Raw genomic sequence first — 13,486 nt, 5'->3', positions numbered from 1 at the left:
CCAGGGAGGAGCCTGCCACGCTGGCTTCAACGAGGCCAGCACACCGGAGGGTGCTCATTCCTGCAGGGGCCCCCAGGAGGAGAAGCTGCAGAGGAAATGCTGGGGTCCCTGGGGGCCTGCCAGACTCCACAAATCACTGCTCAAGGACTGCACCAGGCAGTCCCTTTGCTTTTGTTCCATTTCCACAGGAAGCTACTGAGTAAGGACGGGTTTGCCTGCACCCACTGAGGCTCAACTTTTGATGGGAACCAGCAACCACCCCTCCTAAGACACAGCTGTTCGTTAATGCACCTGAACCCAGCAACGGGAGCTCCTTTTAATGAGATCTTTGCCAATCAGCTGCTCACCTCATTGTCCTCTCCGAAGCCACCTGTTCACCTTGAGGATATCAAACTTCTGGGCAAGTTTCAGATGGGACAAACAATGTCAGCACCGCCAAGTCCTGCACCTCTGCCTGCCCAGCAGGAGGATGCACGCCAGGAGAGCGGGAGGTCTCAGGAGCTGCCTTGTCACCAATGTCCCCGAGACCTTCCCTTGTCTGATCTGGGTCACACTGGGGCTGGCGTGGTGGTGCAGCAGTTCAGGCCACTTCCCGCGACCCCGGCATCCCATGTGAGTTCTGGTTTGGGTTCGGCTGCTCCACTGCTGATCCGGCTTCCTGTCAATGGCCTGGGGAAAAGCAGCAGAGTGGCCCAAGTGGTTGAGTCTCCGCTACTCACGTGGGAGGCCCAGCCAGGTGCTGGCTGTTGGGGCCATCTGGGAGCGAACCAGAGGGTGGAAGGTCTCTGTGTAACTCTTTCTCCTGATCCCTCTCTTGTTCACTCTCTCGCCCTCTCTCCCCCTGGCCTGTTAACTCCAGTGTTCAGTGTGTTTTGTGGTGGCCTTACACTGGTGCCGTGACTTGGATCCAGGGTCTCCCATGAACCTTGGGGTCTGAGCTGCTTTGGGGGTCCTGGATTTCTGCCAGTCACAAAATACAACCCCAGGACTCCTTCCAGGTCACTGAATGCCCTGTGTTTTCCATCCACACGTCAGCCTTTCAAATCCTCAGGTGAGACACAGATTAGGGAATTCTCCTACGGTGAACTTAACCACAGGCTGTGGTTCACTCTGTTACAGCTCCAAGTCCTAGTACCAGGCACCACAACCTCCCACGGGCTACAGGCCTTCCATGGGCCTTTTGTCTTCCCACGGGCTCTAGACCCCGGGCTCTAGTGGGTGTGTGGGTGAGGACTCTCACTCTCTGTATCTGTACCCTCCCTGACAGATGGCCGTGATCTTGAGGAGCCCGATATCCACCAGTCCGACTGCACGGGTTGCCATGGAAACTTTTCTGTCCAACCCTCCTCTCGGTTGTCTCCTACCTGGACAACCAGTCCACGTTTGACCCTGACACCATTCAAGATCTTTATCACTTCTGTGAGCCTTCAGGAGAGTGGGAAAAAAATCTCCTATGTCTAAGCTTTCTCCTAGCTCAGCTCTAAACTTTCTCCGGCTCAAGTTCTCTTAACTTCCAAAGCTCTCACTCTCTTGGTTCACTATAACTCCCCGTCCCACCCGGGAATTCCAACCTTATCTCAGAACCACCCTTGTCCAAAGTCTACTCCCCCTGCCTTATCTATGATCTCCTCTAACACCCTCCTCCAGGAGAAGCAAAGGCATCACCCCTCTGGTCTTCTCCAACCCGTCTCCGCCCCTCCCCCTCCTGTTCTAACTTTGCTATAGGAATAGTATCCTCCTGAGCTCTTTTGTACCATGAGCAAGCCAGACAGGATGATCAGGTGTTCTGATGGGTTTTGGGCCTGCTAAGGTATCAGCCGAAAACTGCATTGTTCTTCCTTCCTTGGAGAGCAATTTGTCGGTGAGCCTGGGCATAGCCCGGAGCAATGCTTCCGTAACCTCATCAGGTCTCCTACAACCTTGATTTCCTGGTCTCATTAGCGAGAGCATTTCCTAGACTGGCCCTTCAAACCAGCTGGCTCAGCCGGCTAATTACTATTTCCAGACATATCTCCTTTTCCCTAATTGCCCCTTACTCTGTCACCTATCATATTCTCCTTAAAAATCTCTCTCTGCAACCAGATGGGTATCCATCTACGCTGATGGATGCTCTCCCCATACACCTAACATAATGGTGAGCAATCTCCAGTGGACCTCTTGTCCCTGGCACATCGGCCCCAGCCCACAGTCACCTTGGGACCCGTCTGGCAGCTGCCTGAACTTGTGTTTCGGAGGCAGTCCCAAGTAGCTGACTGTTGACTAGGGCATCACTGGCCTAAGGTACTCTTTGGGAAAAACAAACAGAATCAAATTCTATTAAAATCGAAAAAGAGGTCTTTGGTAAATAAGAATTACAGGCCAGCGCTGCGGCTCAATAGGCTAATCCTCCACCTGCAGCGCCAGCACACCGGGTTTTAGTCCCGGTCGGGGCGCCGGATTCTGTCCCGGTTGCCCCTCTTCCAGGCCAGCTCTCTGCTATGGCCCAGGAGTGCAGTGGAGGATGGCCCAAGTGCTTGGGCCCTGCACCCGCATGGGAGACCAGGAGAAGCACCTGGCTCCTGCCTTCGGATCAGTGTGGTATGCCGGCCGCAGCGGCCATTGGAGGGTGAACCAACGGCAAAGGAAGACCTTTCTCTCTGTCTCTCTCACTGTCCACTCTGCCTGTCAAAAAATTTTAAAAAAATAAAAATAAAAAAAACAATTGCATACATGAAAACTTGGTTCAACTGTAACTGGACACTGGGTTTAAAGGAATTTCTCTTTCAAATCTAGGAAAATCATTGCCTTTAAAAATATTATGTTGTGGGGCTGGTGCTGTGGCGCAGTGGGTTAACACCCTGGCCTCAATCGCCAGCATCCCATATGGGTGCCGGCTCTAGTCCTGGCTGCTCCTCTTCCAATTCCACTCTTGCTGTGTCCTGGGAAAGCAGCGGAGGAAGGCCCAAGTCCTTGGGCCCCTGCACCCACATGGGAAACCCAGAAGAAGCTCCTGGCTTCAGATCAGCGCAGTTCCTACCACTGTGGCCAATTGGGGAGTGAACCAGCGGATGGAAGACTCTGTCTCTCTGCCTCTCCTCTCTATGTGTAACTCTCTCAAGTAAAAAATATTTTTAAAAATACTATGTTGTAATTTACTGAACTTGTTCTTCAATTTGTTTTAGGTTTCCAATGATACAGCAATGGGTAATCAGTACTTGTTATAGACCCTAAGGTAGATTTTGCAATCTCTGGTTTAATGTCACTGATTTTTAGGAAGTTTTACAAAAGGAGAATTCCACATGAGTGCAATTTTGACCTTCATCCTCTGGTTTGCTTTAACAAAAGCCAGGAGGAAAAGCAATGTAGAGAGAGGTGGCGGCCAGTGAATGGCTGTTTGCACAGTGATCCGTCATCAAGGAGACCCAGCAGGCCAGTCCACGGCAGTGGTTTCCGAGGTGGAAAGTCGGGGCTTCAGCGGAAATCAGCCTATGAAGAGCCCTGGCAGCCCTGCCAGCCAAGAGGTGGGTCACTGCAAACAGAACTGCCCTGGAGTCAAAGGACGCCCAGGTCAGAGCCATACACCTTGCTGGCTCCAAGCCGAAAAGCCCTTCACTCGGCCCAGCTTCCAAAGTGACCACCTCTGCTGAGGGGACGGCCGAGTAGGGTCAGTAACATTGCAGGCAGCACTGTAGATGTCCTGTGGGAGATGCCACCTGCCGTCACCGGGCCAGCGCCCCTCCCAGGCCAGCTAGGTAATGGGAGTCACCAGGGTGTGTTCCCTAAGGAGGTTCACACCTCCCTTAGGATGCTCCCCATGTGAAGAGATAAGAGGCCTGGAGCTCATAACTGGGGAGGCCATAGAGCCCACCTGATTACCATCAAGCCCCTCTGTCAGTTTCTATTTGCCTCTCAGTGGGAAAACCTGCTCATGGTTTAGACAGCACCTTTCTTAGGTCCTCTACCAATGGCTCTGTCCTTTCTTCTAGACCCTGTCTAGCCCACTCGGGGCCTCATTCCTTTGTAATCATAGCCTCTACTCTTACATCAATGGCTCTTCTTCCACCCAGTGTGTATTGGCGGTCTTCCCCCCAACTTAATGCTGCATGACTGTTGAGAATTTTCTACAGACAAACCGCCCCACCCACCAGAGACGAGCGGCCTTTCTCGCAGTCTTGGTTGGGCTCGGCTTCTCGGCCTCCCTCTCCTCAGTGGAGATCTCGGGAACAGCTTTGGGCCACAACGTTATCTCAACCAACCGACTCCAAAACAACCCCCACCGTTACAAGAGGAGGCCACTAGGTCCCCTGAGACCTCAGTGACGCCATCCGAGGTCTCCAAAGCCAAATCACCGCAACAGCAGGCGTGGAACCACAGGACAGACGGGCTTACCAGTGTTGTTATTATGTTAACCAATCAGGCTACGTAAAACCACATCCATCTGACGTCCTCACCAGGGTCCAGAGAGCCCCTCGTTTCCTCTCCTCTAGAAAATCCTCTCCTTATGTGGTTAATGCCACTCCTAGGACCATTGGCTGCTAGTCTCACCCTGGCTTTTATACTCCTGTGTCTGTTTCAGTGTTTACAGGAGGTGATAATGGAATGAACCAAGGCCTTCACCAACCAGGTGGTCAACCAAATGCTGCTATAGGGACGTACTCAGCTCCCTACCCAGGACCTTGCCGCTTTGAGACATGGCCCCATGTCAGTAGGAAGTACTCTAAAAGATCATCGTCCCTCCACCCCTCCTGTACTTTGGGGCTGATGTAATTTCATACACTTGCTTTGTAAAAGAACAAAAGGGGGGAATGTTAGTAAAATGGTGCAGTCTTATCTGTGGCGCCATCTTGGGCTCTGGGCCCCACAGCCACTTCGCACAGTAAAGCTCCAGTCCTAAGCCCCATGCATGGCCCAAGCACAGGTGTTAGCTCCACCCCTACGCTAACGGGTTTGCTGCTCCTACTTCCCTGCCCCAGGCAAAGGTGTAACGGGGCCTGCCTCCAGCACACGTGCCCTTTCTCACTCACTCTCTCGCCCTCCACCTCTGGCCCATTGGGCTTCCCCCACCCAACAATAAATCTTTTCCTTAAAACAAAACAATAACAAAAATAGGGTTCACAGGTCACCGTGAACAGCAGTCATTTAACCAGAGTGGCCATTAGAAGGCTTTAAAAGCAAATACACAAAACTGCTTAGTAGTAGAGAAATCTTTAACTCTGCCTAGGTAATCACAGTCTTTTTTTTTTTTTTTCTTTTTTGCTCTTCACTCAAAAGGTGAACAGAAATCTTTTATGGTCTCTTATCAGCTAAGCTGTAATCCTGTTGATTTTTATTTTTAAATCTATTTGAGAGAGAGGGACAGAGTTCCTACCCACTGGTTCATTGCCCAGACATCAGCAACAGGTGGGGCTGGGCTGAGCTAAAGCCAAGAGCTAGGAGCTCCACGTGGGTCTCCCACATGGGTGGCAGGGACTCCACGACGAGGGGTCGAGCTGGTGCCACCCCGGGCGGGTATTAGCAGGCAGCGGAATCAGGAGCTGGTTTGGGCTGGGCAGTCTGCCATGGGGACTTGGTCTTACCTGCGAGGCTGAGCGTCATAGCGGACTCTGTTGAAAGCAGCGAGACGGGTGGGTGGGCTCTGAGCTCCCCGTGCCCAGCTGAGCCAATGCCTGTGCCTGGGGTGCGCTGCCATTCCCGGCCGGCTTCCAGGTAACCCAGTCAGGTCAGGCTTTTCCTACCTGAGGGCTCAGATGGAGGACGAGGCCAGGAAGCCCGAGTCCACCCCCGGCAGCCATAAGCACCTGCGGCTCTTGCCGGAGACTTAGTCCCTGCACCTGCGCCTGCGCGCTCTCCCGGTATAAAGAGCCCTTGGTGCTCCCCAGCGTCAGAGAGCCCCGGACTCGAGAGGAGCCGCCCTCGGCTATTGGGAGGTGGGTGGGCTCTGTGGGTGACAGAGAGCTGTGAGGGATGGTCAGGGGTGCCTTTCCTGTGGTAGGGACCGGCGGGGACATTTGCTCTCTGGTTTCCACCCGCTGACCACCAGGTGGAGAGGCTGGGGCTTCAAGGAGAACGCACCCAGGAGGAGCGGGCCCCAGTGGAAGCTGACAGGTGGCAGGAAGCCCTGGGAGCACCGAGCAAGCGGCACCATCAGGTCTCCCAGGAGCCGGCCTGGGAGGTGTTGATTTCCCAGAGAGGGCGCTATAGTGAGCCAGGTTGTGAGAGAGGGCGCTTGGTCGGCTGAGAAGGTCCCATGTGAGAAGCGGGGTCGAAAACCAAGAGAAAGCGAGGCCTTGAAGCTCTCTACTGAACATCAGCCTCCAAGGATGGTCAGATGGGGAGGCACAGGGCTAGAACCGCGTGCAGAGGGGAGGTCTGTGAGAGGCTCGAGCCCACGCCCCACCTCTCGCGAGACGGGCTCTGAGCCCCTGAGGGGAAACTGTGCCTTCTCCAGGCAGTGCACACCCACGCATGCACGCAGCCTCATTTGCATACGAAGCCCAGAGACTCGCAGGGACCTCCTTGAAGGCTGTGGCCTCTTCAGATAGGGTAAGGGATACACCAGTACTTATTCTTTTCCTTTAAATTCATTTTTTTCTCTTCAATACATTTAAACATGAAACTTTATCTCTTTACCATATGTGTAAAATGAATGTTTTCTAATGCATTTGAAAATAAACATTAGGAATTTATAAACTTCTCTTTCCAAGGCAGCCTACAATCACTACACATAGCCTCGGCAGTCTGTACCCCACTCTGGGTGCATAGAGCTTCCCACCACGCCACCAGCAGGGCCCTAGACCCCAAGGACGCAGGTACAAGGGCCCTGCCTGAGAGTTGTAGGTGTCGGGTGGGTAGGCCCTGAGGTTCAGTTGCTGTGCTTCGCAAAGAGAATTGACTCAGCTACCGACTCACTTAAATAGAGTTGTTGCAGGAGCCCTGCTTCTGTGTCTACAGTGTGAACAGGAGTACAGAGACCCCGTGATGCTTGCACGGTGACAAACGTGCCTGACACGACTGTATTCCGTCTGGAGCACGCCAGGGAAATCTGCTCCTAGCTGCCAGGCAGCCATGATGGGCGCAGTCTGCTTGCTGTGGAGAGGCAGCTGGCGGGAGAGACTTGATTGCCTTCTCCGACTTCTCTCAGGCAGATCAGCGGTTTGTGTGGAACGGCCATCTTCTGCGGGAGCTGTCTGCCCAGCCAGAGGTAACGTGCGTGGAATCACATCTGCTGTGTCATGAATACTTACTACACAGTGACTTAGCGAAAAATGACTACTCACCAGGGATTCGGATCGATACTTCTGATTTCACTGTGTGGAGCTTACACACTTGGATCAGGTCTACACTCGCTTGGTTGAAGAAGCCTAATTATTTTGCTACGAGCTCCTGTAGGCACCTTAAGTAAAAATGCGTTGCTTTCTGTAAAAGCGAGCTAGAGCGGGTGTTGGTGGATGAGCCGTGGAGAAATGAGGGCCAGGAGGACCCCAGACGAGTGGGGCTCTGCATGTGTCTTCCTGGGGCTGTGGCTTCCGCCAGTGACCTGGGAGAGATGTGTGCGGTGACCCTGCCTCTGTCCTCTCTTTAGTGAAATGAGCTTACGCAGAGGGAAGCCCCGCTAAGAAATCAGTCCCGCGAACCCTGCCGAACTGCAGCTTCTGTGTCTGTGGATTCAACGAACAGGGAAGCAAAACTACCTGGAACAAAATTACACCTGTACTAGACACACACATGGTTTTTCTCGTCTTTATTCCGAAACAAACCAAAACCTCTGTCCATAGCGTTTACCTTCTACCAGGTATTACAGTAACTTTGAGATCAGTTAGGGTACGTGGGAGGGTGTGCTAGGCTCCGTGCAAACACTTATGCCACCTTGGCGAGGCTGTGCGAGCATCAGAGGGGGCCACGCGTGCTGAAGATGGGTTGTGTGTTGGATCTGGGAAGTGGGTTTGTCTCGTTGCTGTATTTCCTGTCATTTGCTGGTCTTGTTTGGAGAAGTAGTTTGTGGTGCAAACAGCAGGGGGGGATCTTTGCCCTGGAGGAATGAAGAAGTTGCAGGCCCAGGAATGAAACAGAGATGAACATTCTGCAACCCCAGGTCTTCATTGTGTCCAAATCGGTGCCTGTGCAATGCAGATGACCGCAGTGGGTGGTGTCACCTTAGAGACATTTCTGTAACAGGAAAAGGCGCCCTGCGCTGACTGCTTTTCCATGTTTCTGTCTTACCTCGTCACACCTATGTGATACCATACTGCTTCTTTCACATGTTTATTTTTGAGGTGCGTTGATTATAAAGACATTGTCGTCTCCTTGTTCAGTCCAGTGGTTTGCTCCTCCACAGTCCCGTGCTGGGATCCTCACCTGATATTACTCTTAGTGCATAGCAGGCTTTAGCGTTTATTCTAATGCACGCTTAGAGACAGCTTCTAGAACCGCATGAGGAAAGTGTTTCAGAACAGGTAGAAATCGCTACCAATAAGAAAGGCGAACTCGTGGACATAGAATCTTAGAACACGGATTGCAAGTGGCCAGTAACAACATGAGTTCTTCAAATTATTCTCTCTCTGTTCAAGAATTCCGGGGCTCCTGACTTAATGACAAAGACTGTGTTTCCTCTGTTTTGCCTTTATTTGCTGTTCCTTTGTATCCGTAAATTTCAGGACAGCTTGAACCCGATAGCTGAGCAGCAAAGCTCTTGGGGCTCCTGCGGTGATTTCCCAGTTCTTCTGGCCACGGTCGGTTTTCCGGCATCAGATTATGCCAGCCCCCACACCAAAGCTCAGCACAGTTGTTGCCCTTAAAAACATTCAAGCCTCCTTCCCCAGCCTACATGGTCCTGCCCACTCTTGCATACTCACCTCCTATCATGCTCCTTCCTGTTCCCACCCCAGGGCCTTTGCACTTGCTGTTGGTTCTGCCTGGACTGACCCTTCACTGGGAATTTGTATCATGAGCTCACCCTCTCTTTCAATACCAGGTCACACAGCACCTGCTTGAATCTCCCTCCCCCCAGTAAATTTGTGCCCCTCTAAGGCCTTCACCTGCGCCCATTCATTTCCTTCTTAGACACCATCAGTCCACCTTCATCTCATTGGCACGTTGTCTAGCGTTCTCTCTCCCCTCTTCCAGAATCTAAGTGTCATAGAAGCCGGCATCGGTGCCTGTTGGGTTCACAACCCTCCTGTCACCTCTCCAGGGCTGCTTTGTAATTTTCAAGTTGAGAAAGTTCAGGAAAGGCCAGTCTGTGAAACAACGTACAAAAACCCAGTCCACTGCTTGACCCATTTCTCTCTCCAGTTGAGGTCCCAAGGTCAATTTGAATCAATGGTGGTCTCCCATGGCCCCAGCCAGAGAAATGCTGAGGACGGGGTAGCCTGCCCGGGACCCTCTCCAAAGCATTGGGAAGATTCTGCAGTGACTCACAAGTGTCCCCTTCTGCTTTCAATCCAATGGATGGGAACGTGTTTTCCTGGCTGGTCCTGAAGCGGCTGCCTCCATCCTCTCCTGCTGTAGGTAGCAGAGAAGCGTGTGGGGAGAAACCAGGGTGCTGAATATTGGGGTTCAATACAGCCTGCTCCATACATTTGAAGAGGCAGTCATCTTTTGACACTTGGATTTCTGGGGACACTGGGAGTGTGGATAAGATGACAACAGAAGGCAGAAGACCTTGCTAATGCCTGTTTTTGCAAAGTTTATAGCATGAAAAAAAGTTTTTAAAAAAGGACATTGCTGGCTGATGTTACCATGTCTTCAGAAATGTCTGTAGAAAGATCCCCAAAGAAACTCTCTGGATGCCAAGACTTCAACGAAGCACCGAATGTCAGAGCAGGGGACCTGGACCCACTGATTGTAGCAAAACAAAAAGACAAGGTGGCATGGTGGGCGGCGCCATCTCACACGGCTGGCGTGGCTCCTGTTACAAGATGCCCCGTTTGAATTGTGTACATTCTAAAAAACTATTTATCTGTACCTAAAGTTGGTTGTAAGTGGTGTTTGTGGTTGTTGCTGTAAGAGTTGGCCATGATGTGCAAACAACATGAAGTCGATGCAAAAGTCAGACCCGCTCTCCTCCTCATAGGGGCTTCCAGAACTTTCCCCACTCCACGAAGACACCACGGGCCACGGCCATCTACACAGACTCCTCATGGCAAACTTCGGTTGGGGCAACACTGGTAGAGGGGGCAGGTCCTGGATCCAGTGTGCAAGGGCTTAGATTCCAGAAAGTTCCCACCCTGGGGTTTGCAAAGCTCTTCTCCGTCTGTGGCCAACAGTCCTGTAGTACGGCAAGTGGGGAGGGCAGCGAGGTGCTGCATGCTCACGGCGGGTGAAGGCAGCAGTACTGGCTGCACACTGACAAGATGAGAGTATTTCACCCCGGGCACCTCAGCACTCCCGAAACCGATCCAAGAGCGGCTGCCTCTCCTCGGTGCAAACCCAATGGCTTAGATTTGGTCCAAAAAAAAAAAAAAAAAAAATCAAATTTCTGCTCACACCGTGCATTCATTTTAGGATTTCCCTAGAATGAAACAAGGGAATCTCTTTAAGGCTGGCTCGATCAGACTGAGCCTGGGTCACAAGGAGGCAGCTGGACAGGACCTCCCGGGGCAGGTCCAGGGGAGAAAGAGCGGCTTCCTGAGGTGGGGAGGGGTGCTCTCCAGTGCAGGTGTCCTTTGTGTCCTTCCTCCACACCGTCCTCATCCTGCTTTGCAGCCCAGGAAGGTGACGGCTGCCTCCCCTTGGCTTCAGTGCCTGTGACGGCAGCCGAGCAGGGTGTACCTGGGAGCCAGAGCTCTGGGGGGCCCCGATCTCAGGACGTGGCGGCTGTGTCTCCTCTCTTGAGGCGGCGCAGGACGAAAGTCCCCAGGGCCACCAGGGGGATGCACATGATGGAGGAGGCCACGAGCAGCCCGATGACAGCCAGAGCGTACGGGGGGTAGTCCTTGGTCACCAGCTGGCCCTGCAAGGGGGAACAGGCATCAGCATCAGGAAACTGCCCCAGCCCACAGGCACCCACATAGGGGAGCTGGGGAGGAAGGGAGCCTGGGGTGGTGCACACTGCGAGGCCCACGCAGCCCTGGGGTTCCCAGCAGGGAGATGAGTCCCTCCCTCCAGCCAGCGGTGGAGCTGCTGCTCCGACACCCACAGATCAGCGCCTTACGTCAGAGGGACCTCTTAGGACCCCCCATATTGGGGGCAATAGCAGCCCTTAGCAAGAATGCAACCGGAAAGGCTCTGGGTGGTGCCGAGTAACAGCGCAGCCCAGACCGCTGTGGCTGAGCACTCCTGGGCCAGGCTTCCAGGGAGGTGGTCCCGTGCTGAGCGTCTGTCAAGCACTCACAGGGCTGCTTGCACGCTGTGACGGGTTCCCAGCCTGGATAGAACGCTGTGCTTGGGAGAGATCCGGGGGCCCGGCCGGGGAGGGCAGGTACCTGGGTGGCGTCCCAAGCTTGGTACTGCAGCGTCCCCGCGAGGATGTAGTCGCTCAGGTAGAAGAGAAAGAGGCTGATGATGAGCAGCGGGCTCACCACCGCCCACATGATCTTCCAGTACCAGCTGAGGGTGCGGCCGGTCATGGCCTGGAGGTCACGTTCAAACCTGGTGCAGAGGAAGTCCGGGTGGCCCCCGGTGCAGTGATCAGATCTGGTCTATATTATGTCATGATGATAAGGGATCCTGTTTCTACCAGATATTTTAAGCCTTCTCGACAGGCATTCAAAAATCAAAGTTCCAAGTTCTTTGGACTTTGATCTTTCCAGTTGGGCCTCTGGAAATATCAAAGAATATATGTCTCTCTTCTTGTAGAGACACCAACTAATCAGGTTGTTTGGATTATATTAAAGGTACTGTCAGGATATGAAGTGGTGCTAAATGTTAAGTTACGATAACGTAAAATGCTACGATACAAATGTCCAAAAGTTAAAAACTCTATGGATCTTGTGTGTGCAGACATGGTTATCTTAATGAGAAAGGCCCAGAGGCCTAAAAGGGGTAAATGATTTGTAAAATCCTACTTATGCTTTTTATTTATTTACTTTTATTTTTTTGACAGGCAGAGTGGACAGTGAGAGAGAGACAGAGAGAAAGGTCTTCCTTTTTGCCGTTGGTTCACCCTCCAATGGCCGCTGCAGCCGGCGCACCACGCTGATCCGAAGCCAGGAGCCAGGTGCTTCTCCTGGTCTCCCACTGGGTGCAGGGCCCAAGCACTTGGGCCATCCTCCACTGCACTCCCGGGCCACAGCAGAGAGCTGGCCTGGAAGAGGGGTAACCGGGACAGAATCCGGCACCCCAACCGGGACTAGAACCCGGTGTGCCGGTGCTGCAAGGCGGAGGATTAGCCTAGTGAGCCGCGGTGCCGGCCCTACTTATGCTTTCAAAAACAATGTGTGGAGTAAGCAAGTGCCTCTTGTTCGTTAATGAGCTTATAACTTTAACCATGGCTATTTAAAGTCTTTTGTCATCCATAGTTTGGATTTGCTGCTGATAAGGACTAAACATTGTTGCTCCTGTGTTTAACTCTGTCCTCCTATAGGTTCTGAGGGACTTTTCCCAGTGATTTCTATCGGATTCTGTACTTCGGGACGGCTCTGCAAGGAGATGAAGCCAATAATGCTCTACAGGTTCCAACTGGGAGAAAATATGGCTCATTGAGGTTACTAAGAGCAGAAAGCAACGCAAATTAATTGGTAATTTTCAAAAAGGCATTGGACCTTCTGGTAAGTGTATTCATAAGTTGTTATTTAACAAATAAAATTGTTGGCTGGCGCCGTGGCTCACTACGCTAATCCTCCGCCTTGCGGCGCCAGCACACCAGGTTTTAGTCCCAGTCGGGGCACCGATCCTGTCCCGGTTGCCCCTCTTCCAGGCCAGCTCTCTGCTGTGGCCAGGGAGTGCAGTGGAGGATGGCCCAAGTGCTTGGGCCCTGCACCCCATGGGAGACCAGGAGAAGCACCTGGCTCCTGCCATCGGATCAGCGCGGTGCACCAGCCGCAGCGCGCCTACTGCGGCGGCCATTGGAGGGTGAACCAACGGCAAAAGGAAGACCTTTCTCTCTGTCTCTCTCTCACTGTCCACTCTGCCTGTCAAAAATAATAATATAAAAAATAAATAAAATTGTTGCTAAGTTTTCATTTGATATGACCTCGTGGCGCAATGGTAGCGCGTCTGACTCCAGATCATTTGATATTAAGTTACCAACAGTAAGAGAGCCGGGAAGGCTGACTTGTTCCCTCATTTCTCTCTTCAAGGTGGGAAATGGCTCTATACTGAAAGACTCTCCAGGATGTATGGTTTGATCTTCAGGCCTTATACAATGGATCGCTAACATGTTTCTGTAATAATAGCATAGCCATACAGAGCTTAAATCATGATTTCACAGCTAGATTTACTTTGCAATAGGCACAGTCAACAGGCAAAACCTCCCTTTCAGACCATACAAAGAGAGAAATTTTAAAGTGAGGACATAGCTTTGCTCATGGGCATTGTCTACCGCACAGAGAAACCACTACCAGAACAT

General features: G+C 52.3%; 1 protein-coding gene across 1 annotated transcript in view; it reads right to left on the bottom strand.

Annotated features, from left to right (window-relative positions):
- Positions 1 to 10,780: 10,780 nt before the first annotated feature.
- The window catches only part of LOC133766460 (sodium- and chloride-dependent transporter XTRP3), a 32,114-nt gene continuing 29,408 nt past the window's right edge, over positions 10,781 to 13,486 (bottom strand). The window contains exons 11-12 of the mRNA XM_062200134.1: positions 11,403 to 11,568; positions 10,781 to 10,930 (exon numbers count right to left, since the gene is read on the bottom strand). Coding sequence (XP_062056118.1) covers positions 10,781 to 10,930; positions 11,403 to 11,568 — 316 coding nt within the window. The remainder of the gene's footprint in view (positions 10,931 to 11,402; positions 11,569 to 13,486) is intronic.

Source organism: Lepus europaeus, chromosome 9 (assembly GCF_033115175.1).
Source record: "Lepus europaeus isolate LE1 chromosome 9, mLepTim1.pri, whole genome shotgun sequence".
NCBI classification, from domain to species: domain Eukaryota; kingdom Metazoa; phylum Chordata; class Mammalia; order Lagomorpha; family Leporidae; genus Lepus; species Lepus europaeus.
The sequence above is the reverse complement of the archived record's forward strand: the minus strand, read 5'-3'. Positions and strand labels throughout refer to the sequence as shown.